This window comes from Gopherus flavomarginatus, chromosome 4 (assembly GCF_025201925.1).
Source record: "Gopherus flavomarginatus isolate rGopFla2 chromosome 4, rGopFla2.mat.asm, whole genome shotgun sequence".
In the NCBI taxonomy this organism is placed as follows: domain Eukaryota; kingdom Metazoa; phylum Chordata; order Testudines; family Testudinidae; genus Gopherus; species Gopherus flavomarginatus.
The window spans coordinates 218047912-218074604 of record NC_066620.1 but is presented as its reverse complement, the minus strand read 5'-3'; the positions used below and the strand labels follow the sequence as shown (position 1 = coordinate 218074604).

Genomic DNA, 26693 nt, shown 5'->3' with positions numbered 1-26693 from the left:
TTAGTTAACTCATGTAACAGCTTCAATAATTCACCGGCAGCCACTATCCATGAACGACAAAATCCAATCATTCCAATAAAGCCTCTCATTCCTCGTTTTGTTGTGGGAAAAGGAATATCTAAAATTGCTTTTACCCTGTAGGGGTCTATGCAACGAATTCCAGGCCCTAAAGTACAACCCAAACATTTCACCTCTTGTTTTGCCCATTGCAGTTTTGTAAGGCTGACTTTGTGTCCCTTCGTTGCCAACTGATTAAGTAGATAGATGGAATCAATTTCATTATCTTCCTGTGTTTTTGATGCCACTAAGATATCATCAACATAAGTTACCAAAGTAGAGCCACGGGGTAACTGGACATCTTTTAAATCTGCTAAAATTCTAGCAAACACTCCTGGTGCCTCCACATACCCTTGGGGCATTCTAGTCCACATGAGTTGCCCTGGGGGTGGAATTTCCTGTTTTTCCCCCCTTTGCCCAGCTGCACCTGGTATTCCCCAGGTGAATGCAAAAAGGTATTGTTTATCTGGGGCAACTGGTACAGAGAAAAAAGCATTTGCCAGATCCAGACAAGTAAACCATTTTGCGTCTGGTGGCACCATTGCCAGTATGGTGCTAGGATTTGGCACTACAGGGTGTTCTGGGATCACATACTGATTAATCAGTCTTAAGTCCTGAACCATTCGATACGCTGGTATTCCATCTGGCCCAGGCTGAGGCTTCTTAATAGCCAGAATAGGGGTATTGCAAGGAGAGACACATGGCACCAAAATTCCCTTCTCCTTTAAATCCTGTATGAGAGACCCTAGCCCCTGAACAGCTTCAGGTTTCAAAGGGTATTGTCTCTGGGCAGGAGGAGGCATCTCACTTGTCACTGTCGGATTTAAAAAGGGAGCTGATTTCACTAGTCCCACTGCATGTTTTCCTCCCCACACTCAGGGCCGGCTCCAGGCCACAGCGCGCCAAGCACGTGCTTGAGGCGGCATGCCGTGGGGGGCACTCTGCCGGTCGCCGGAAGGGTGGCAGGCGGCTCCAGTGGAGCTCCCGCAGGCGTGCCTGCAGAAGGTCCGCTGGTCCTGCAGCTCCAGTGGAGCATCCGCAGGCACACCTGCGGGAGGTCCACTGGAGCCGCGGGACCACCGGACCACCCCCCCCCGGGAAGCCTGCAGGAGATCCACTGGAGCCGCAAGACCGACGAGCGACAGAGCACCCCCCGCAGCGTGCCGCCGTGCTTGGTGCGGCGAAATTGCGAGCTGGCCCTGCCCACACTATAGGGTTAACTTCATTTTGCACTCGCACAGGGAGGCTTTTACCAGATGCTTGAACTTCCAGCCCTGCTAACAAATATGCCTTTTCCAATGGGAACCTTAGAATGATGCCATCCAGATTACAAAAAATTTGAGCATGCAATTTACACAGCAAATCTCGCCCAAGCAAGTTTACTGGTCCATTCATAAGCAAAAAGGAATGCTGAATATTTAAAGGGCCTAAAGTGGCTATGCATTTGCTGGTCATAAAACATGGTTCTGTCTCTCCAGTAACTCCTGTCACACATTTTCCAATGTTCCCTTTTGGGGCTGCTCCCTCGGGAACGGCTGAATGAGTAGCACCGGTATCCACTAACAGTTCAAAAGTCTCGTTCCCTATTTCAAGAGGAATCACAGGGAACCGGGCATCACATTTAAATTGCACAAATCCAGCCTCATAAATCTCAGGACTCCAGGGGAGCGGCGCCTCCCTTCATTTGCTGTTCTCTGCGAACTGCCCTGCTGCCTCTGGCTTATACTCCTCCTTTAGGGCGCACTGGGCATTCTCTCTTCCAACGTCCTTCTGCACCACAATAATGACAACCACTTCTTCTAACTCCTTCTCCACGTCCTCTGCCTCTTGCTGCTCCTCCTCTGTTCCATCCAGGACCTCTTCCCCTTCCCCCGGTCATTGCTACTGTCAGCAGTGACACTTGCTCCTTTATATCCTTCTGCTTTTTCTTCCTTTTCTCTTCTTCTTTCTTCTCCTCTCTTCCATTAAACACTCTAGTAGCAATAGCAGCCAAGAATCCTGTGGCACCTTATAGACTAACAGATGTTTTGGAGCATGAGCTTTTGTGGGTGAATACCCACTTCGTCAGATGCATGTAGTGGAAATTTCCAGAGGCAGGTATATATATGCAAGCAAGCTAGAGATAACGAGGTTAGTTCAATCATGGAGGATGAGGCCCTGTTCTAGCAGTTGAAGTGTGAAAACCAAGGGAGGAAAAACTGGTTTTGTAGTTGGCAAGCCATTCACAGTCTTTGTTTAATCCTGAGCTGATGATGTCAAATTTGCAGATGAACTGAAGCTCAGCAATTTCTCTTTGAAGTCTGGTCCTAAAGTTTTTTTGCTGCAGAATGGCCACCTTAAGGTCTGCTATAGTGTGGCCAGGGAGGTTGAAGTGTTCTCCTACAGATTTTTGTACATTGCCATTCCTAATATCTGATTTGTGTCCATTTATCCTTTTCCATAGAGACTGTCCAGTTTGGCCGATGTACATAGCAAAGGGGCATTGCTGGCATATGATGGCGTATATTACATTGGTGGACGTGCAGGTGAATGAAGCGGTGATGGTGTGGCTGATCTGGTTAGGCCCTGTGATGGTGTCACTGGTGTAGATATGTGGGCAGAGTTGGCATCAAGGTTTGTTGCATGGATTGGTTCCTGAGCTCGAGTTACTATGGTGCAGTGTGCAGTTACTGGTGAGAATATGTTTCAGGTTGGCAGGTTGTCCGTGGGCGAGGACTGGCCTGCCACCCAAGGCCTGTGAAAGTGTGGGATCATTGTCCAGGATGGGTTGTGGATCCCTGATGATGCGTTGGAGGAGTTTTAGCTGGGGGCTGTATGTGATGGTGTTATACCACTTATATTAGACCAGTAAAAACCAGCAGTATCTTATTAAAGGGGACAAGACAAAGATGCCACATTTATAACGGTAACAATTTGATTCATGACTAACAACTAATATCTTAATTCTTATACACACACATTATACCTAATACGTACAAACATGCACCCACACACCCACACACACACACATTCACACCCATCAGATGTTCTGCAGCTGCTGCATAGTTACTAGTCCTGATACACACACATTATACCTAATACCTATACACACACACACACACACACACACCCATCAGATGTTCTGCAGCTGCTGCATAGTTACCAGTCCTGAAGATAGCTTAAGTTCATAGCTTGATTTTGTAGCTTGGCTTCGTAGCTTGTGGCAGCTAACTGGCCAGGAAAGCTGGGCACAAGGACAAGCTGGATCTCTGTTGGGCAGGCACTGATGTCCTTCCATGTTGGCAGCAGAATGTTACCCAGAGTCTCTCATCTCACCCTTCTTTTTTATAGGCTTTTAGTCTGGATTCAAAGTCTATAGGTCTTGCTGTGTCACGCTGCCTCTGGGTTTGGATTGATCACCCATCAATTGCAGGCGTGACTTTCAGCCTTGAACTCGGCTTTGATCTTCCTTCTGTTGTCCTTTTCTTTTTAGGGTTGATGCTTCTTACTTTGTTTAGGGCTATTGTCTAGGTCTTCAGCCATTGGTATTTGAACTTTATCTCATCAGGACAGGCTGGGGCTGGAGGTTGATTCCGTCATCCATCCATACCTCATTCACACATCTAAACTAAACTAATAAGATTACAGCAGGGTTTGCAAATAGAAGGTTGGTGGAAGTTTTTACAAAATGGAGTGAGTGTTTTAAAATGGGGTTTGAATTACAATATGGCAAACAGTGAACAGAAGTTACAATGTAGGCAAGTGTAGTGAATGGTGAACAGAAGTTACATTAACAATTAAAAACAATTTCATTTATCAGTTCTACATTGTCCCCCTTTTGACCCTTCAATCCAGGGGCATTGAATGGGTCACACTTTATGTAATTGTTTTAAGGCAGAACCAACATAATAGTTAGGATTACTAATAGGACGAGGGAATGAAAAATTATGTTTAGAACTGCTGACCAGGTGGGCTGCTTCTACAACACTTTGCCCCTTGATTTATGACCATTACAGTAGTTGTTGACATTGTAGGGCAAGGTGATTTGTTGCAACCAAACCAAACAATTATAACTAGGTGAATATAACTAAACTCATTACAATTGACTAAACACCAGATATAATCTACACACAAATGAAAACAATTATAGTTATATTAATTGGGAATACAATAAAACCATAACCATTATAATTCTTGGGTATATTGACAAATAAAATGAGGACCAAGTTTGATGCTGCAATAGCCATTAAACAATGAAAGTTACTGAGTTCAGGACCTCCTTAAGCACACACAACAAATAAGATTTTGTAGGAGGACCACAGTTGTTATGCAAGGTTAAGCTGATTTGGACTTAAACTAACATTTTGTTGCTAAAATGTTGCAGAATCCCCTATTTTTAACAGTTGTTTTCAAGAGGTTTCTGGGGACCTGAAAGATGGGGCCCTACAATTATGGGCCAAGGTCTTACAGGTTATGGGGGCCCAAGAACTACCCTTTAGGGCATGGGGAAGTAGAAAAAGGAAAAGACATTTGCCCTATCTAGTGTAGTATTTCTTTTTTCTGGACCAATGCTAGCACAGGACACCACTAGAGACAGACACAGAACATGCAACACAGAACACTGAACACAGACTTTGTCACGATACTGTAACCATGGTATTTTATAACTCTTCAGCTGGTACCAGCTTTCCTGATGTTTTGGTCCAGAGCCGGAAAGACAGAAGCTTAGAAACAAATTAGCACAGTGCTCCCACATGGCAGACCCTGCTCAGTCTCTGCCACAGTGTGTTCGGTACTTGGAGCTGCACAAATGCTAATTAAGTGGTGCATTTCTTTGTGACTTAAGATTTTTTTATTTTAAAATCTCCAGCCACTTTGCCATGGCCTGGAGGTCTGAGGCAGAAGCAGGACTGTTGTTACTGTTGCAATGGCATTCTGGCTCTGGGAGGAAGAATCTACCCAAATATTCCCCTTTCCACTCTCCAGAGGGGTCCCAAAAATTTGCCCCTTCTGAGGTCTCAAATGTTCCTTTTTTTTTTTTTAGTTGGAATAGTTTCTCTTTTAGAGATATTTTTTTCTTTTTACAGGCTGTTAGGTGGAGGTAGCTGTCATTACAAGCCTCCCACAGCAGCCAGATCCCTGCAGCGACTCTTTTTGTTGCATTTGGGGGTTTACATATGAGGATATATTGGGCCAACCTATCCTCTAGGTCCGAAATGGTGCAGATATCTGCAAGGGCTTGTTCAGTCTAAGGACTGTCCCATATCTCTGGAGGATTTGTTTAGAAGGCATTATCTCTTTAATAAAAGGTGAGGTAGAAGCTACTTTTGACTCCATTCCTCCCTCTGAGACTGTTTTCCCTTGCCTTTTCTTAAACATTTTTAATTTTGTTCAGCAAGCAGCACTGCTGACCCCTGGGACCCTCTTGCTGCCCCTGATTTTTCTTTCTTTTCCTACTACCTATCCGAAGGCCAGCAGGTTTTGTTAACAATTTTATGAGCTCTTTATTTTCCTGCTACCCACATGAGGGCCAGCAGGTTTTGGCTAACGAAAAATAGAACTGTGCTCTGTAGAGCCAGCTGTGTGCATACAGATTGGTTTACAATAAGTGAGGCAAAAATACCAATAATCCCCCTTTCGCTATTCTCCACCAAAATGTTATACCAATTATATTAGACCAGTAAAAGCCAGCAGGATCTTATTAAAGGGGACAAGACAAAGATGCCACATTTATTATGATAATTTGATTCATGACTAACAACTAATATCTTAATTCTTATACACACACATTATACCTAATACCTATACACACACACACACATCCATCAGATGTTCTGCAGCTACTGCATAGTTACCAGTCCTGAAGATAGCTTAAGTTCATAGCTTGATTTTGTAGCTTGGCTTCGTAGCTTGTGGCAGCTAACTGGCCAGGAAAGCCGGGCACAAGGACAAGCTGGACCTCTGCTGGGCAGGCACTGATGTCCTTTCATGTTGGCAGCAGAATGTTACCCAGAGTCTCTCATCTCACCCTTCTTTTTTATAGGCTTTTAGTCTGGATTCAAAGTCTATAGGTCTTGCTGTGTCACGCTGCCTCTGGGTTTGGATTGATCACCCATCAACTGCAGGCGTGACTTTCAGCCTTGAACCCGGCTTTGATCTTCCTTCTGTTGTCCTGTTGTCCTTTTCTTTTTAGGGTAGATGCTTCTTACTTTGTTTAGGGCTGTTGTCTAGGTCTTCAGCTGTTGGTATTTGAACTTTACCTCATCAGGACAGGCTGGGGCTGGAGGTTGATTCCGTCATCCATACATACCTCAGTCACACATCTAAACTAAACTAATAAGATTACAGCAGGGTTTGCAAAAATGAAGGTTGGTGGAAGTTTTTACAAAATGGAGTGAGTGTTTTAAAATGGGGTTTGAATTACAATATGGCAAACAGTGAACAGAAGTTACAATGTAGGCAAGTGTAGTGAATGGTGAACAGAAGTTACATTAACAATTAAAAACAATTTCATTTATCAGTTCTACAATGGCCATTGGAGTCCTGTTGGTGTCTTTCTTGGGTTTGTCTTGCACTAGGAAGCTTCTGGGTACACGTCTGGCTCTGCTGATCTGTTTCCTTATTTCCTCATGCGGGTATTGTAGTTTTGAGAATGCTTGGTGGGGATTTTGTAGGTGTTGGTCTCTGTCTGAGGGGTTAGAGCAGATGCGGTTGTACCTCAGTGCTTGGCTGTAAACAATGGATCATGTGATGTGCCCGGGATGGAAGCTGGAGGCATGAAGGTAGGCATAGTGGGCCGTAGGTTTTCGATATAGGGTGGTGTTAATGTGACCATCACTTATTCGCACCATGGTGTCTAGGAAGTGGACCTCCCGTGTAGATTGGTCCAGGCTGAGGTTGATGGTGGGGTGGAAGCTGTTGAAATCGTGGTGCAATGCTAACTACCTCAGGCAAACTTTTCCCTTGCATACCGTCTGGATGCTCTCTAAATCTCTTAGCAATATCCTCTGCACATTGTGACATGAAAACCAGTTTAAGTATATCCTTTCCATGATCAGTTTCAGGATCCAAATTCCCATGCTTTCTAACTTCACGAATCAGTCGAGCACAAAAGTCAGAGGGATACTCGTCTGGATGCTGAACACAAGCAGTCACCTTACTCCAATTTGGAGTAGCTTCCCCTGCTTCCCTAATGCCTTTCAAAACAGCTTTCAAAAAATTATCCAAACTTGTCTTGTGAGCTAAATTGTTGGGATTCCACTTAGGGTCATCAATTGGTCAAGATGCATTCAAATGAGTTGCAGATTTTTCTTTTACCTTTTGTCTTTCATCCTCTGTCAGAAGAATGTCTAATAACTGATCTACATCTGCCCAAGTGGGCACATGAGTGGAAAAGATTGTGTAGAACATTCTTTCCACTGCCTCAGGATTGTCTCGTAAGCGAGGCATAGTGTGAAGCCAATTAAGCAAATCTGAAGTTGCAAATGGGGTATGGGTGAAAACCATTGCATGTCCCCCAGCAACCAGTGGAACCGGATAAGTTCTCAACAGGGCTTGTAATATCAGGGTGTCTCAGAAACATCCTCCCTCACAGAGTTAAGTGACTGGGGAGGGGGGGTCCACAAGGGCAAGGATGAGGGCTGCTGTAATATTGGGAGTGTTTGAGAAGTAGCCCCTGGCCAAGTTTGCAAAAGGCTGGCTGAAGGCTGCACAGGGGGGATGAGGCTGCCTGATCCCTCTGAGGATGAGGCAACATCACCCTGAGCCCTCCCTTGATTCTTCTCTGTCCCTGAACTGTCCCTAGCTTTCTGTTCTTGAATCCTTGCACTCTGCCGGACAGGGGGATGAACAGGAACAAAGTCGTCCTCCTCCCGGTGTGACTGTGGGGCATATGGTGGGGGATTTTTACAAGAGCTCTCCATACAAACAACTTCAAAAGCTACTTGTCCCTCCGTGGGTTTATAATTATACAACATAAACAAAGAATCCATTTGTCCCAGCCTAAGATCGACCAAAATATCCCTTAAGGAGTTCATCCTATCTGTGGAAAAGGTTCCACACTCCGGCCAGTCTCTAGTTGGGGACAAATGAAAGGTAAATGACGGCCACTGGATCCGACACAAATTTGTCATCTTGGCCTTGGACAATCCAGCTGTCCCGGATATATCCTTCCAATCTCTCAGAATGAGGGATAACGGGGTGTCCCCCGGGCATTTACTGCCACCTTGTCCCATTTCCTGTACCGAGCGCTCACTTACCTAGTTCCCAGGACTCCTGCTCAAAGGGCAAGTGGATGTTGCTGGATTTAAATGGGCTCAGGCTGGTTCATGAGACAACGCCTTATCGCCAGCGTGAGATCCAACTCCTAGGCAAGGCTCCTCTCAATCGAAGGATGCGCGCTGCATTGCGTTCGGAGACGGACTCCCCCGCCGGAGAGTCGGACGAGTCCCACACAGAGTTGCCAAATTTGTCGGGTATCTCTCTTATCCCAGCTGGCTCAGGTTTCGTTGTCCGACCGCAAAGAGAGAGGCAACGACCAGCAAGAATCCCACTACCAAGTTTTTTATTGTAGCATGCCATACAACAGAGAACTGCCCATCTCACTCCATACAGAACCAGCTCCCCTTCACAAATTCAAACTGCTTTTTATTAGCTATTCCGTCGCATCATCACTGTACCTTCCTAGCATTTGTTCCCAGCATACAAAACAAAGAACAACTGTTACTTCTTGATAACTTCATGATTAGTACAAAAAAGAATACATGTTACTTTAAAAAGTGTCTGTAAGCATTCTTCTTTCCCAGCCTCTACATGCATTCTCTTATCTAGCGAAGTCACACAGATATCTGTGCTGGTCTGTCTATCCCAGCCAGTAAATTAACCAGTAGGCCTTGCTGTGTTATTGCTAAGCTGAACTGGGGTGCTATGCAGAACTAGGCCAGAACCACACTCATCACTGTGGCAGTGAGTTCTACAATCCAATTACACATTGTGTGAAAAAGTATTTCCTTTCGTTAGTTCTGAATTGTCCACCTTTTTATTTCACTGAATGTCCCCTTGTTCTTCTGGTATTAGACAGGAAAAAAACCAAATTCTTTAGGAGAAAATCTGAGGGGTTTTTGTTTGTTTGTTTTTAAATCATAGGATTCCAGAAATACCAAAGATCACAAGAGTGTAGTTGTAGCTGTGCTGGTCCTAGGATACCAGAGAGTCAAGGTGGGTGAGATAATATCTTCTATTGGACCAATTTCTGTTGATGAGAGAGACAAGATTTTGAGCTACACAGAGCTCGTCTTCTTGCAGATATACATTGGGGGCACATTTCTGGGTTGGGGGGATAGTCTGTGTGGCTCAAAAGCTTGTCTTTCTTGCCAAGATAAGTTGCTCCAATAAAGACTTGTCTCTCTCTAAAGATCACAAGACTCATCAGGATAGCACAAGAGCTGGCCCAGGATCAATCTCTGTGCAGAGGGACAGCCCAGGGGTTAGAATGCTAGCCTGGGACTCAGAAGACCTGGATTAATTCCATGCCCTGCCACAGGCTGTAAAATGAGGATAACAGATTCATAGATTCACACATTCCAAGACCAGAAGAGACCACTGTGATCATATCTGACATCCGTATAACACAAGACAGAAAACATCGCCTAGAATAGATCCTTTAGAAAAATATCCAACTATGGCATCACCCTACCTCACAGTGCTGCTTTGTGGATAAATATGTTAAAGTTTGTGAGGCACTTGGATACTTCAGCAATGGGGCCCATATAAGACCCATGCGCGATAGCTGGATAAATTGTTCCCTGCCAATGTCTCACTAAAGCCTTTTGGATCAGATCTTTTTGTTGGAAGTTATAGTTCCTCCCAGTTCAGTATCCTCTGGGAATTTAATTTCCCTCTCAGCTTATTAACAGAGCTGTTACTGAAGAATGTTGACCTAAAGCAGTGGTTCTCAAACTTTTGTACTGGTGACCCCTTTCAGATAGGAAGCCTCTGAGTGTGACCCCCCCCTTATAACTTAAAAACACTTTTTTATATATTTAACACCATTATAAATGCTGGAGGCAAAGTGGGGTTTGGGGTGGAGACTGACCACTCTTGACGCCCACATGTAATATCCTCGTGACCCCATGAGGGGTCCCAACCCCCAGTTTGAAGAACCCCTGACCTAAATAATTCTAATACCAAAAGCAAGTCATGGCAGTGAGTAGTGGCCACCTCTCTGTCAGCTCATTCCTGGGGTCACAGTTAGGGCCTACTTCTTGCCCTGGTGGATGTGGTACAGGCGAGCCATGTCTTGCATGTAGCAACGCTCTCGCAGCAGCTGCTGGGCCTGATTCTCTAACCGGCGCTTGTGTAAATGCAGTGTGCGTGATCGCTGGATAAGTTGGTGCAGCTCCTGCCGCAGCTCCTGGTTCTCACATTTCACCTGGTCACTATGCTCCTGCATGCATCGTGCAACCACTTCCTGTGCCTGCTGCAGCAGGCAGAGCACCTGCTGCTGGGACTTCTGCTCAAAGGCAGCCTTCTCTTGTAGGAAATGGCTTTTGGTCTCCTGCAGGTGCTGAGTGTGCTGCTGCCTGGTTGTCACCAGCTCTCCCTGCAGCTCCCTGATGTGGGCAGCCTGCTCCTGCTGCAGTGCCTGGATCTCCCGCAGGCCTTCAACCTCTTTGCGAAGGCGGAGAAGTTCACCCTCTTTGTGCAACAGTTGTTCCCGCAGAGCTGCCTCCTTCCTCTGGTAGAGGGTGAGCAGTTCCTGCTGCTCCCTGCGGATCTCCTCTATGGCCTGCTTGTTCTGATCATTCAGGGAGACGATGGCATCCTGGCGCCGCTGGGCCCGCTTGGCCACATAGCACATGAATTCCTGGCTCTCAGCACGGAGGCGCTGGGCCTCTTGCTGCAGGAATTCGTTCTCCTCCCGAAGCTGAACACGTGTCCCCTTCATGTCCTCCAGCTCCTTGCAAAGGTGGCTGTACTCCTGCTGCAGCAGCACCTCTTCTCTGCTGGCTACAGCCCCCTCAGCAGCTCCCTCCAGGGGTGCAGCCACAGCTGGCTGCCCCTTCTGCTCTTGCTGCAGTTTCTGCCTTCTCTTGGGGGGCATAGTGCATCCTCAAGAGAGACAGAATGGAAAAAGATATAGTAAAAGACAGCTCAACAGCCTACACACACCTCTCCCCAGTGAGCAGCAAGAGCAGCTCACAGACCAGGGGAGCTGAGGGGTGAACCCTAATGCCCCCCCGGTACCAACCCCCTGCTCCTCTCTCCCCATGCCATGGCCCTGGGTCCCCCCTACTTGTGCCCCCTGGGCCCCCGCACTGGTACCAGCCCCCTGCTCCCCTCACCCAGTGCCCCTAGCCCCTCCCCCATGCTAGGGCCCTGGCTCCCCCGCCTCATACCAGTCCCCTGCTTCCCTCACCCTGTGCCCCTGGCCCCTCCCCCCATGCCCGGACCTTGGCTCCCCCCTTACTCATGCCCCCTGCCCAGTACCAGCCCCCTGCTCCCCTCCCCCCATGCCATGTCCCTGGCTCCTCCCCACTTGTGCCCCCCACTGGTACCAGCCTCCTGCTCCCCTCACCCTGTGCCCAGCCCCTCCCCTCCCCACGGCCCTGGCTCCCCCCCCATTTGTGCCTGCCTAGGCCCCCCAGTACCAGCCCCCTGCTCCCCTCACCCTGTGCCCAGCACCTCCCATCCCCCATGCCAGGGCCCTGGCTCTGCCCACTTGTGCCTGCCTGGGCCCCCCAATGGTACCAGCCCCCTGCTCCCCTCACCCAGTGCCCAGCCCTTACCCCCATGCCAGGGCCCTGGCTCCCCCCCACTTGTGCCTGCCTGCCTGGGCCCCCCCCCCAGTACCAGCCTCCTGCTCCCCTCACCCTGTGCCCCCGGCCCCTCATGCCAGGGCCCTGGCTCCCCCCCACTTGTGCCTGCCTGGGCCCCCCAGTACCAGCCCCCTGCTCCCCTCACCCTGTGCCCCTGGCCCCTCATGCCAGGGCCCTGGCTCCCCCCCACTTGTGCCTGCCTGGGCCCCCCAGTACCAGCCCCCTGCTCCCCTCACCCAGTGCCTCCGGCCCCTCCCCCCATGCCAGGGCCCTGGCTCCGCCCACTTGTGCCTGCCTGGGCCCCCCATTGGTACCAGCCCCCTGCTCCCCTCACCCAGTGCCCAGCCCCTACCACCATGCCAGGGCCCTGGCTCCCCCCCACTTGTGCCTGCCTGGGCCCCCCAGTACCAGCCCCCTGCTCCCCTCACCCTGTGCCCCTGGCCCCTCATGCCAGGGCCCTGGCTCCCCCCCACTTGTGCCTGCCTGGGCCCCCCAGTACCAGCCCCCTGCTCCCCTCACCCAGTGCCTCCGGCCCCTCCCCCATGCCAGGGCCCTGGCTCCGCCCACTTGTGCCTGCCTGGGCCCCCCCCCCAGTACCAGCCTCCTGCTCCCCTCACCCTGTGCCCCCCGCCCCTCATGCCAGGGCCCTGGCTCCCCCCCACTTGTGCCTGCCTGGGCCCCCCATTGGTACCAGCCCCCTGCTCCCCTCACCCAGTGCCCAGCCCCTACCACCATGCCAGGGCCCTGGCTCCCCCCCACTTGTGCCTGCCTGGGCCCCCCATTGGTACCAGCCCCCTGCTCCCCTCACCCAGTGCCCAGCCCCTACCCCCATGCCATGTCCCTGGCTCCGCCCATTTGTGCCTGCCTGGGCCCCCCCCAGTACCAGCCCCCTGCTCCCCTCACCCAGTGCCTCCGGCCCCTCCCCCCATGCCATGTCCCTGGCTCCGCCCACTTGTGCCTGCCTGGGCCCCCCCTCCAGTACCAGCCCCCTGCTCCCCTCACCCAGTGCCTCCGGCCCCTCCCCCCACTGTAAACTGCTGCGTTTTCGGGCCCCTCAGCCTGACCTGGTCCCGCGCCTCTTCCCCGTTGCCTGGAGACGGGACAGCTCCGCCTCCCGGCCCGGGGCGAAGCGCGCACCCGAGGGCGGGCACGGGGCTGCCCTGGCTCCTCCCCCAACTTAACAAGACGGAATATTTATAAGGCCCGGCCTCCGCCCATGGCCCCGCTGCCCCTCCCGCCTCCCCCACAGACAGACCCCCCCCCCAGCGTGGGGGCGGGGCGCGCCTACACCCCCACACCGGGGGGGAGCGCTTGTTCCCCCTCCCTTGGCAGCGCCCCCCCCCCTCCCCCCAGCCTTGGAGCTCAGCCCGGGCCCACAGGACAAGCCGAGCGGATCGTCCGCAGCCGCCTGAACACCCGTGCTAGGCACGCGGCTCGGCCTCGCCCTGGGGGCTGGGCAGCCAGCCTGCCCCTCGCCCCCGCGGCCGGAGCCCCGCAGCCATGCCAGCCGGCTCGGGTTACCACCAAACCGCACCCCGTGCCCTGAGGCCCTGCACTCCCCCCTCAGTTCTTCCCCAGCCCCTGCCCCCCCCCACGCCCTTTCACTGCGCTGTGGCAAGGGGTTGAGGCGCAGAAGGGGGTGCGGGCTCCAGGGGGGGGCTAGAGATGAGGGGTTCAGGCTGTGGGAGGGGGCTCAGGGCTGGCACTAAGGGGTTCAAACTGGGCATGGGCTCAGGGCTGGGACAAGGGGTTGGGGTGCAGGGGGGGTGGGTGCTGGGGTGGGGCTGCGGGTTTGGAGTGCAGGAGGGGGCTCAGGGCTGGGGTTGAGGTATGGGAGGGGGTGCAGTGTACAGGCTCCGGGGAGGGGGGGAGTTTGGGTGCAAGAGGGGGCTCAGGGCGACAGCAGGGGGTTGGGATGTGGGAAGGGGTTGGGGCGCAGGCAGCAGGAGGCAGAGGTTTGTGGTGTGGGCTCAGGTGGTTCCCAGGCTGCAGCATAGGCGCCGACTTGGGGTGTGCCGGGGCTGGAGCACCGACAGGGAAAAACTGGTGGCTGCTCAGCACCCAGGGGCAGCTCCCCACCCAGCTCACCTCCACCGCCTCCTGAGCACTCGGCATGCCTGCTTTCCCCCCTCGCTCCCAGTGCTTGCACCACAAAACAGCTGTTTCGTACAGCTGGGTGGGCAGGGGGAGGAAGGTGAATGGGGCACTGTGATGAAGTGGGACTGTTTTTAATGTTTCCTCTGAATACTGTGTTGATGCCTCAGTTCTGGCTGACCCTCTGTTGCTTGGCAACTAAGGGCCAGGCCCTACACCCCCCACCCTTCCCCCACAAGGGGATGCTAAAGGTGTTGGAGACAGAGAGATCAGGTGACCTCCTGGCCCGGGGAGAGAGACAGCCCAGAGAGGAGGGGCGGGAGGGGGTTTTGGCAGTTTTTTGGAAGCTAGCTGGAAAATGTAGGGGAGTCCCGACAGGGCTTGGGCCTCCCAGCGGGGCTGTGGCCTCCCTGGGGCCCAGATGGACCTAACTAAAGGGGGTCCTGTTGTCTGTACCAGCAAGACCTGTTTTGGACTGTGTTTCTGTTGTCTAAATAAACCTTTGTTTTACTAGCTGGCTAAGAGTCACATCTGACTGTGAAGTGGGGGGTGCAGGACCCAGTGGCTTCCCCAGGACCCTGCCTCGGCAGACTCACTTTGGGAAGCGCACGGAGGGGCACATGCTGAATGCACCTAGGAGAGACCCAGAAGGTGAAGCCGTGTGAGCTTCTTGCCCTGGAGACAGTCTGCTCCGAGGGAGAGGAGGCTCCCCAGAGTCCTGCCTGGCTTTGTGGGGAGCAGTTCCAGAGCATCACCCAGGGACTCCGTAACAGGCACGCTCGGGGAACAGGTGGGGCCAGGGCAGGGATTTGGGGAAGGGGTTGGAATGGGGGTGGGGGTAGGGGGCGGGGAAAGGGTGGAGTCAGGGCAGAGGGGGCGTGAGCATCCATTGGCATGAGGGAAATTTGGTGCTTATGGTCTGCGGCATAGCTCCCTACCTGCCCTGGCTCTGCATGGCTTCTAGAAGCGGCTGGCATGTCTGGCTCCTAGGTGCAGGGGTGAGCAGGCAGCTCTGTGCGCTGCTCTCAAGCACTACCCCTGCAGCTCCCATTGGCTGCAGTTCCGGCATAGGAACACTGGGTCCTGACCCCAGGCCTGGGAGTCCCGGCCACCAGCTCCACACCTCTGCTTCTGGCACCCTATGCAGCCGCCGGCCCCGTGCCTTCGCTTCTGGCCATGCACGTGACTGCTGGCCCTGTGCCTGAGGGTCCTGGCTGCCTGCCCTGCGCTTGCCCCCAGATGTGGCCACAGCCTTGGCTCCCTTACCTCTGTCTGGGTTCCCCCCGCCCCCCGGAGACACGGCACTGCTCATGGCCCCAGTTCTTGGGGTTGGGGGGTGGGATGGACAGGAGGCAAGGGAGGTGGCTTTCAGTACCCCCACTAATAAAATGTTCCAGCACCATTGGCTCCCAGCCACTGGGAGCTGTGGATCCGGCACTCAGGGCGGAGGCAGCATGTGAAGCTCCCCTGATCACCCCTTTGTCTAGGGGCTGCAGGGACATGCCCGACCACCTGGAGCCAGGGCAGGCAGGGAGCCTGCCTTAGCCCCACTACGGCGCTGTGACGAAGTGGGAATGTTCTTCTTCGAGTGGTTGTTCATGTCCATTCAAAGTAGGTGTGCACGCGCCGCGTGCATGCTAGCCGGAAGATTTTCCCTAGCAGCCTCTGTAGGGTCGGCCTGGGCGCCCCCTGGAGTGGCGCCACCAGGGCACCCTATAAAGGGGCCCTCTGACCCTTCACCCCCTCAGTTCCTTCTTACCACTGGTGACGGCTAGCTGGAACTTCTCTTGCGCATAGCAAGTTGGCAGTGTCCTATCCTTACTGTTTAGTCCATGTATTCAGTTACATTATAGTTAGTTAAGTAGATATTTGTATACAGTTCTTCGTAGTTGGGGGGTTCCCCCCACCACCTGAGTCTTTGTCGCTCGCTGGGGCATGCCTGGGTCCCCCAGGTTCAAACTCTGCAAGGACTGCGGGAAATTCATGCCCAAGAGTGACCCGCACTCTCCTTGTTTGAGGTACCTCGGAGAGAGCCACCAAAAGGACCGGTGCTCTATCTGTAGAGGCTTCCACCCGCGAACTCTTAAGGATGAGGCTCAAAGACTTAGAGTCCTCCTGATGGAGTCGGCCCTGCGGCCACCCTCGGACCCGGAACCGGCCAAGGCGGTGCCCAGCATGTCGTCCTCAGTGCGGAGCGCCCCGGCACCAGCATCAAGACTTATGGCCCAGCCCAAGTCAAAAACCCGGCACCAGATGGAGTCGGGTCATAGGAAGTCGGCCTCAGTGCAGCACCGCTCACCTTCGCCGGTGCCTGTCATAACTTTAGTCCCAGATTTGGACCTTAGCGTCCAAAATATGGGGGTTAGCATGAAAACCTCCAAGCTTAGTTACCAGCTTGGACCTGGTACTTGCTGCCACCACCCAAAAAATTAGAGTGTTTTGGGGCACTCTGGTCCCCCTGAAAAACCTTCCCTGGGGACCCCCAAGACCCAAATCCCTTGAGTCTCACAACGAAGGGAAATAATCCTTTTTCCCTTCCCCCCTCCAGGTGCTCCTGGAGAGATACACAGACACAAGCTCTGTGAATCCAAACAGAGTGACTCCCCCTCTCCGTTCCCAGTCCTGGAAACAAAAGCACTTTCCTCTTCACCCAGAGGGAATGCAAAATCAGGCTAGCAAATCCAACACACACAGATCTCCCCCTGATTTCTTCCTCCCACAAATTCCCTGGTGAGTACAGACTCAATTTCCCTGAAGTTTCCCAGAAAAGAAAACTCCATCAGGTCTCAAAAAGAAAGCTTTATATAAAAAAGAAAGAAAAAATACATACAAATGGTCTCTCTGTATTAAGATGACACATACAGGGTCAATTGCTTAAAAGAATATTGAATAAACAGCCTTATTCAAAAAGAATACAAATCAAAGCACTCCAGCACTTATATTCATGCAAATACCAAAGAAAAGAAACCATATAACTTACTATCTGATCTCTTTGTCCTTACACTTAGAAACAGAAGATTAGAAAGCAGAAACTACTTCTCCAAAGCTCAGAGAAAGCAGGCAGACAGACAACAAAGACCTCAGACACAAAATTCCCTCCACCCAAAGTTGAAAAAATCCGGTTTCCTGATTGGTCCTCTGGTCAGGTGCTTCAGGTGAAAGAGTCATTAACCCTTAGCTATCTATTTATGACACGCCCCTCAAATTGCAGACAGTGGGGAAGCTCACTGGCGGCGATTTCCTTCTAGAACTTTAAAATAAACAGATTACTACAACACAATGCACCTTTACATATACTACTAAGTATATAACTAACAGACCTCTACATTTTAAGAACACTTTTTAACTACTGAATTCTGGGAAACTCTCACGGGAGAGTGCATCAGCTACTTTGTTAGAAGCTCCTGTGATGTGTTGAATTTCAAAATCAAAATCTTGGAGAGCTAAACTCCAACGAAGAAGTTTCTTGTTGTTCCCCTTGGCAGTATGAAGCCACTTTAGTGCAGGATGGTCAGTTTGTAGCTGGAACCGCCGTCCCCAAACATATGGGCGTAGCTTTTCCAGGGCGTACACAATGGCATAGCATTCCTTTTCACTGACTGACCAGTGACTTTCCCTCTCAGACAGTTTCTTGCTGAGAAACACGACAGGATGGAAGTTGTGATCTGTTGCTTCCTGCATGAGCACTGCTCCTATACCACGCTCAGATGCATCTGTGGTTACTAGGAATGGCTTGTCAAAGTCCGGGGCCCTGAGCACAGGGTCAGACATGAGCGTTGCCTTAAGTTGGGTAAAGGCCTTTTGACACTTATCAGTCCACTTAACTGCATTTGGCTGGGTCTTTTTGGTCAGGTCGGTCAGTGGGGCAGCAATTTGGCTGTAGTGTGGTACAAATTGCCTGTAGTATCCGGCCAATCCTAAGAAGGATTGGACCTGCTTTTTGGACCGTGGGACAGGCCACTTTTGGATAGCATCCACCTTGGCCTGTAGGGGGTTTATGGTTCCTCGACCCACCTGGTGCCCCAGGTAAGTCACTCTGTTTTGGCCTATTTGACACTTTTTGGCCTTAACAGTTAGTCCGGCCTGCCTGATGCACTCAAAGACCTTTTCCAGGTGTAGTAGGTGTTCGGGCCAGGAGTCTGAAAAAATGGCCACATCATCGAGGTAGGCAACTGCAAATTCTCCCAGTCCAGCTAGTAGACCATCTACCAGCCTCTGGAAGGTGGCGGGTGCATTTCGAAGGCCGAAAGGAAGGACATTGAATTCATACACCCCCGCATGGGTGACGAATGCTGACCTCTCCTTGGCAGGTTCATCTAGCGGCACTTGCCAGTACCCCTTGGTTAAGTCTATTGTAGAGATGAACTGGGCACGTCCCAACTTTTTCAATAGCTCATCAGTGCGTGGCATTGGATAGTTGTCCGGACGAGTTACCGCATTTAGCTTACGGTAGTCCACGCAAAAGCGTATTTCCCCATCTGGTTTGGGTACCAGAACCACTGGAGATGCCCATGCACTGGTAGATGAGCGGATTATACCCATCTGTAGCATGTTCTGGATCTCCCGTTCTATAGCAGCTTGGGCATGAGGAGACATCCGGTAGGGTGGGGTTCTAATGGGGTGAGCATTACCTGTGTCAATGGAGTGGTATGCCCGTTCAGTCCGTCCTGGGGTGGCTGAGAACAATGGGGTGAAGCTAGTGCACAGCTCCTTGATTTGTCGCCGCTGCAGACGTTCCAGGGTGGTTGAGAGGTTCACCTCTTCCACGCCACCGTCTTTTTTTCCCGTCGTAGTAGACACCGTCAGGCCACTCAGCATCATCTCCCTGGACTGTAAACTGACAAACCTGTAAGTCTCTGGAATAGAAAGGCTTGAGAGAATTAACATGGTACACTTTAGGCTTTAGTGAGGAATTGGGAAATGCTATGAGGTAGTTTACAGTTCCCAGGCGCTCTTGGACCGTGAATGGCCCTTCCCATGATGCTTCCATCTTATGGGCCTGTTGCGCTTTCAAGACCATAACCTGGTCTCCTACCTTGAAGGAACGTTTTCTGGCATGTCTGTCATACCAGGCCTTTTGCTCTTCCTGAGCATCCTTTAGGTTCTCTCTAGCAAGGGCTAAAGAGTGTCGGAGGGTGCTTTGTAGGTTGCTCACAAAGTCCAGAATGTTAGTTCCTGGAGAAGGCGTAAACCCCTCCCATTGCTGCTTCACCAACTGTAATGGCCCCTTAACCTCGTGACCATACACAAGTTCAAATGGTGAAAACCCTAAACTGGGATGTGGTACAGCCCTGTAGGCAAACAGCAACTGCTGCAACACTAGGTCCCAATTATTGGAGAATTCGTTGATGAATTTTCGTATCATGGCCCCCAAAGTTCCATTGAACCTTTCCACCAGGCCATTGGTTTGATGGTGGTACGGGGTGGCAACCAAGTGATTCACCCCATGAGTTTCCCACAGTTTTTCCATGGTCCCTGCCAGGAAATTAGACCCTGAATCTGTAAGGATGTCGGAGGGCCAACCTACCCTGGCAAAGATGTCTGTTAGGGCCAGGCACACAGTGTTAGCCCTGGTGTTGCCTAGAGCTACTGCTTCCGGCCATCGGGTAGCAAAGTCCACTAAAGTCAGTGCATACTGCTTTCCTCTGGGCGTCTTTTTTGGGAAAGGGCCCAGAATATCCACAGCTACTCGCTGAAATGGGACCTCAATTATGGGGAGTGGCTGGAGAGGGGCCTTGACCTGGTCTTGAGGCTTTCCCACTCTTTGGCATACCTCACAAGACCGGACATACTTGGCAACGTCCTTGCCCATCCCCTCCCAGTGGAAGGACTTCCCCAACCGGTCCTTGGTTCTGTTCACCCCAGCATGGCCACTGGGATGATCATGGGATAAGCTTAAAAGCTTCCCCCAGTACTTAGTTGGAACCACCAACTGTTTTTGCGACTGCCATTCTTCCCGGTGTCCACCAGAAAGAATTTCCTTGTATAAAAGTCCTTGGTCTATAATAAACCGGGATCGATTGGAAGAGCTGAGAGGCGGTGGGGTGCTCCGTGCCGCCGCCCAAGCTTTCTGAAGGCTGTCATCTGCTTCCTGCTCAGTCTGGAACTGTTCCCTTGAGGCTGGGGTCACCAGTTCTTCCTCAGACTGTGGACTTGGGTTTGGTCCCTCTGGAAGCGATGTAGGTGATGAGGTTGTTTCCGTTGCTGGTGAACCGCTCTCCGCTGGTGCACCTGAGGGTATTTCAGGCTCTGGCTGAGCCTTTTGGGTATGGCTGTCTGTTGTTTCTGCCAGTTCTGGCTCGCTGGCGCCCTCTGGCGTTGAGTTTGAAGATAGGGTTGCAATTGCTGGTGCTGGTTGCTGTTCCAGTTCCGGGCCTGGGACTGGAGGTGCTGTGGCTGTTTCAGTGGTTGGCATGGAATCCGGGTCCACTACCTCTGTCTGGGTCTCTGGTAACACAGACGAGGCCTCTGTGGACGGCTCAGGAACAGGAATGTGTCTGGAAGCTTGCCTGGTTTGGCTACGTGTAACCATTCCCACTCGCTTGGCCCGCTTCACCTGGTTGGCCAAGTCTTCTCCCAGTAGCATGGGGATAGGATAATTGTCATAGACTGCAAAAGTCCACATTCCTGACCAGCCTTTGTACTGGACAGGCAGTTCAGCTGTAGGCAAGTCTACAGCTTGTGACATGAAAGGGTAAATTGTAACTTTGGCCTTTGGGTTGATGAATTTGGGGTCAACGAAAGATTGGTGGATAGCTGACACTTGTGCCCCCGTGTCTCTCCACACAGTAACCTTCTTTCCGCCCACTCTCAAATTTTCCCTTCGCTCCAAGGGTATTTGAGAGGCATCTGGGCCTGGGGATCTTTGGTGTGATGGTGGTGTAATGAATTGCACTCGCATGGTGTTCTTTGGACAGTTGGCCTTGATATGTCCCAGTTCATTACACTTAAAGCATCTTCCATCTGATGGGTCACTGGGCCGAGGTGAGTTACTGGAGACTGGTGAGGTGGAAGAGTAGGGTGTCTGTGGCTTTACTTGGGTTGTATGTGGGGTCTTTGGCTGTCCTCGGTTGTAGGGTTTATGGTCGGTGTGCCCCCTGGGGTATTCGTTCCCCTTGACCGTAGCTTTCTTGCTTTCTGCCACTTCCATCCATCTGGCTCCAATCTCCCCCGCCTCAGCAAGATTTTTGGGTTTTCCATCTTGTATGTACCGTGTGATGTCTTCAGGAACACCATCCAAGAACTGCTCCATTTGTATGAGGAGGTGCAGTTCTTCCAAGGTTTTAACATTGTGTCCTGATATCCAGGCCTCATAATTTTTCCCAACGTAGTAGGTGTGTTTGGGAAATGACACATCTGGTTTCCACTTTTGGGTTCTGAACCGCCGACGGGCATGATCCGGGGTTATCCCCATTCTGTATCTGGCCTTGGTTTGAAAAAGTTTATAGTCATTCATTTGCTGCTTAGGCATTTCAGCTGCCACCTCTGCTAAAGGTCCACTGAGTTGTGGCCTCAATTCTACCATGTACTGGTCTTCAGGGATGCTGTACCCAAGACAAGCTCTTTCAAAATTTTCCAAGAAGGCCTCGGTGTCGTCACCTGCCTTGTAGGTGGGAAATTTTCTGTGGTGTGGAACCATAATTGGCGAAGGATTGGCTGGCACATGCAGCCCAGCTTGCGCTAAGTCCAGTTAATGTTTTCTCTGTTTTTCCTTTTCTTCATTTTCTTTTTGTTGTTTTTCCATTTCTCAGCGGTGGGCCGCCTCTTCTTCTTCTTGTTTCCTTCGGTGGGCCACCTCTTCTTCTTCTAGTTTTCTTTTGTGTGCTGCCTCTTTGGCTGCCTGTTCTCTTTGGTAAGCTGCCAGTTTGATGCTTTCTTCCTTTTCTTTCAGCTCCACCTCTTTTTGTCTTTTTTCCAGTTGTCGCCTGTATTCAGCTTCTTTGATTTGTTCTTCGGCCTCCATTTTTGTCTTGGTAGACATGGTTTCTGTTTTCTTGTGTTGGGGTGCCCTCCGGTGTTTATCTTCAGAACTGCAGGTTCTCTGTTGCCTCCTGAAGTCTGCCTAGCAACAGTGCTTATTTCCTTTTCTTCCTCTATCGTAAACTAGAAAAACCACTTTATTTGCATGTATATAGTGCTGGTATTTGCCTCCTAATGGGAGTGCTATTGCATGACAAAAGACCTGTAACAGCTCCTTAAGGGCTTCTTGCTTAATATGCAAGCCACAAACTGCCAGAGAGAGCAGAAAAAAAAAATTCTCTCTGGTTTCTTTGAAAACCAAACCCTCTCTGCTAAAAAGTCTCTAGCAGAGAAAAGAAAAATATAATATTCCTACTGGCTTCTGGATTCTATCCCACCACTGCACACCATGTCAAACCTTAGTCCCAGATTTGGACCTTAGCGTCCAAAATATGGGGGTTAGCATGAAAACCTCCAAGCTTAGTTACCAGCTTGGACCTGGTACTTGCTGCCACCACCCAAAAAATTAGAGTGTTTTGGGGCACTCTGGTCCCCCTGAAAAACCTTCCCTGGGGACCCCCAAGACCCAAATCCCTTGAGTCTCACAACGAAGGGAAATAATCCTTTTTCCCTTCCCCCCTCCAGGTGCTCCTGGAGAGATACACAGACACAAGCTCTGTGAATCCAAACAGAGTGACTCCCCCTCTCCGTTCCCAGTCCTGGAAACAAAAGCACTTTCCTCTTCACCCAGAGGGAATGCAAAATCAGGCTAGCAAATCCAACACACACAGATCTCCCCCTGATTTCTTCCTCCCACCTATTCCCTGGTGAGTACAGACTCAATTTCCCTGAAGTTTCCCAGAAAAGAAAACTCCAACAGGTCTCAAAAAGAAAGCTTTGTATAAAAAAGAAAGAAAAAATACATACAAATGGTCTCTCTGTATTAAGGTGACACATACAGGGTCAATTGCTTAAAAGAATATTGAATAAACAGCCTTATTCAAAAAGAATACAAATCAAAGCACTCCAGCACTTATATTCATGCAAATACCAAAGAAAAGAAACCATATAACTTACTATCTGATCTCTTTGTCCTTACACTTAGAAACAGAAGATTAGAAAGCAGAAACTACTTCTCCAAAGCTCAGAGAAAGCAGGCAGACAGACAACAAAGACCTCAGACACAAAATTCCCTCCACCCAAAGTTGAAAAAATCCGGTTTCCTGATTGGTCCTCTGGTCAGGTGCTTCAGGTGAAAGAGACATTAACCCTTAGCTATCTGTTTATGACAGTGCCCACCAAGAGAAGGAAGCCAGTGAGGGATCGTTCACCCCACCAGGATCCGAGGCCGACGTCATCTGTGGCTACAATCGGACAGGTTGGGCTACAGCCCTCACCGGTTCCGTCGACTCCCGCACCGCGGAGATGGTGGTTGAGTCCGGACCAGCCTAATTCCCCGGACCTCAGCGGAGACATACGCCCCCTGTCGACGCCGGAGGCGTTCAAGGCGGCCTCAGATCTAATGGGTCTCCCTGTGCCGGCCTCCCCACATTGTAAGGAGTTGCCTACTGTGGTCCGTCCCCCAGTGCAATCTAGGGGCAAGCCGGCTATGCTGTCGCCTCCCTCCCCACACCGCGCCGTGAAGGTGGCACCGGACCAGATGAGAGGCTCCCCGCCAGCTCCGCACCACTCTCCATCGGCACCGGGCGCTGCTCCCCCCAGGTCCTCATACTCAGAGACCTCAGACTCAGAGGCAGACTCCTATTGCTCCAGCCGGTCGCAGAGCTGGAGATTGGTTTCGGGTGCGAGCCACCAACGTTACCTGCAGTGGCAGCAACAATGGCAGCCACCCTCGCAGTGGCCGTTTTGGATTCCATGGGTCTACCGTCAGTCAGTAAGCCAGGCGTTTGGTCCTCGATCATGGTCAGCCTCGGTGTCCTCGATGTCGGTGGCCCCGGCGCAGCTGCCTCCTCCACCGACACCGTCGCCGGGCAGGGGTGTGCCATTGCCAAGTTCAGCACCCCCTAGCCGGGCAGCGGCACCAGCAGCGGTTTCAGTTTGGGCTCCGCCGGCATTGCATGATACGCCAAGCTGCTCACTGGCGACCCTGGTACCGGTCACGGTGCCGCATTTAGACTCAGAACCAGCACCGCAACCTCAATACTGTGTGCTGCAGGACCCCGAGGGGCCGCATGCACCGGAGGAAGGGCCACTCCATGTAATCTCCTCGTCGTCCTCCCCGGACGAGGCGGTCTCGGGCATGGCTGTGGCACCAGCCCTAGAGGACACTCGAATCCTCCAACAATTGCTTCAGCGAGCAGCTCAGAGCCTCGCAATCCAAGCGGAGGAAACTGAGGTGGACGCGGACCCTGTAGTGGACATCCTGGCTCCCTCGGGGCCATCCAGGGTGGCCCTCCCGCTGAGAAACACTATAGCAGATACGTCCCGCACCCTGTGGCAAACACCAGCCTCATTGGCCCCTACTGCCAAGAGGACAGAGTGGCACTACTTCGTCCCCTGTAAAGGGCACGAACGCCTATACACCCATCCTTCCCAGACTCCCTAGTAGTAGATGCGGCCAACCAGCGGGAGCGTCAAGGGTTTCAGGGATCAACACCGAAGAGCAGGGACGCGAAAAGACGAGCTGTTTGGTAGAAAGGTGTACTCCACGGGGGGCGTACAACTCCACGTTGCCAACCAGCAGGCAATAGTAAGCCGATATGGTCACAACACGTGTTCAGCCATGTCAAAGTTTGCAGAGCTCCTTTCCCAGGACTCGAGGTCAGAGTTTTCGGCCCTAGTGGAGGAGGGCAAACTGATCTCCCGAGCATCTCTCCAGGCCGCCCTAGATGCAGCGGACTCAGCCTCGCGCACCCTGGCCACAGGCCTGGTCATGCAGCAGGGAGCCTGGCTCCAGGTCTTGGGCCTGCCCTATGAAGTCCAGCAGACAATTCAAGACCTCCCCTTTGAAGGGCAGATGCTGTTTTCGGAGAAAACGGACAAACATCTGCATAGCTTAAAGGACTCGAGGGCCACACTTCGCTCGCTGGACTTGCATACCCCTGCGACCCAGCGCAGACAATTTAGGCCGCAGGCGGCCCCTCGCCCATACCAGCCACAGACTCACCAGGAGCTGGGGTGCAGGCGGGGCAGAAATGGTAGGAGGCATCACCAAGGCCATCCCTCCGGCCAGGCGTCTGGTCAGTCGAGACCACCATCAGGGCCTAGACCCCCTATTTGATGGTATGGTCGAGGGCGACCTACCAATCGAGACTCTGGATCCTTCTACCCCTACCTTTGGGTCACGTCTGTCCCACTTCTACCATGCCTGGTCCTGAATCACGTTGGACAGATGGTAGAAAGGGGATATTCTATCCAGTTCTCCTCCCTCCCGCCCCACCAGCCCCCCTCCCCGTCCCTCTTCAGGGACCCATCTCACGAGCAACTTCTAATTCAAGAAGTGAAGTCCCTCACAGAGGCAGGGGCAGTGGAGGAAGTCCCGCGGGAGCTCAGGGGCAAAGGCTTCTATTCCTGGTATTTCCTAATACTGAAGGCAAAAGGGGGCCTGAGACCCAAACTAGACTTGCAGCGGCTGAACAAGTTTGTGTGAAAACTCAAGTTCCGCATGGTCTCCCTGTGCTCGATAATCCCCTACATGGATCCAGGAGATTGGTATGCCGCCCTCGTCTTAAAGGACGCCTATTTCCACATTGCCATAATTCCCCAGCACCATTGGTACCTCAGGTTCGTCGTGGCCGGTGCCTATCTGCAGTTCATAGTGCTCCCATTCAGCTTGTCAGCTGCTCCCAGGGTCTTCACAAAGTGCATGGCAGTCTTGGCAGCCTTCTTGCGCAGGCAGGGCATGCAGGTATTCCCCTACCTGGACGACTGGCTCATAAAGGGCCGCTCCAAGGAGCAGGTAGAGACCTAGGTGTTGTTCATCAGGCGGACCTTTCTCGATCTCGGCCTCCTCTTAAACGAAGCCAAGTCCACCCTGTCTCCGACACAACGAATAGAGTTCATAGGAGCAGTTCTGGACTCCACCCACGCCAAAGCGTACCTACGAGAATCCAGGTTCCGTGCAATTTCCGAGCTCATCCTCGGACTGCACTGCACCTCGATTACCATGGCGCATGTTTGCCTCCGGCTGTTGGGCCACATGGCGGCGTGCACCTATATGGTGGTCCATGCCAGACTCTGGCTTCACCCACTACAGTACTGGTTAGTGACAGTTTATCACCTGGCCAGCGACCCCCTGTACTCAGTAGTGTCAATTCCCCGCTTGGTGCTGAGCTCGATGAGGTGGTGGCTCGACGGAAAGTCTGCATGGGTGTCCCCTTTGCTGCCCCGCAGCCCTCCCTCTCCCTGGTGACGGACGCCTTGGATTGAGGTTGGGGGGCGCACCTGGGATACCTCAGGACGCAGGGCTTGTGGTCGCCGGAGGACCTTGAGTTGCATATCAATGTCAGGGAGCTGAGAGTGGTCTGCCTGGCGTGTTTGACCTTCTGGTCTCACCTGACCAGCAGGTGTATTCAGTCCTTTCGGACAACACAGCGGCAGTTTTTTATATCAACAAACAGGGGGGTGCACACTCCTCTCCCCAGTGCAGTGAAGCCCTCGTGCTGTGGGATTTCTGCATTCACAATGCCACCCACCTGACAGTGTTCTACCTTCCAGGGGAGCAGAACGGTTTGGCGGACACCCTCAGCTGCTCGTTCCAGGGTCACAAGTGGTCCCTCCGATGGGATATGATGCGCTCAATTTTCCAGCTCTAGGGCTTTTCCTGGT

At 51.9% G+C, this 26693-nt stretch overlaps 1 protein-coding gene across 1 annotated transcript; it reads right to left on the bottom strand.

Annotated features, from left to right (window-relative positions):
• Positions 1–9688: 9688 nt before the first annotated feature.
• CCDC166 (coiled-coil domain containing 166) lies at positions 9689–13044 on the bottom strand. Its single transcript, XM_050951138.1, has 2 exons — positions 12917–13044; positions 9689–11145 (listed from the first exon to the last, which is right to left on the bottom strand). The coding sequence occupies exon 2, from the start codon at positions 11135–11137 to the stop codon at positions 10292–10294; it is 846 nt and encodes a 281-aa protein (XP_050807095.1). The 5' UTR covers positions 11138–11145; positions 12917–13044; the 3' UTR covers positions 9689–10291.
• Positions 13045–26693: the final 13649 nt, after the last annotated feature.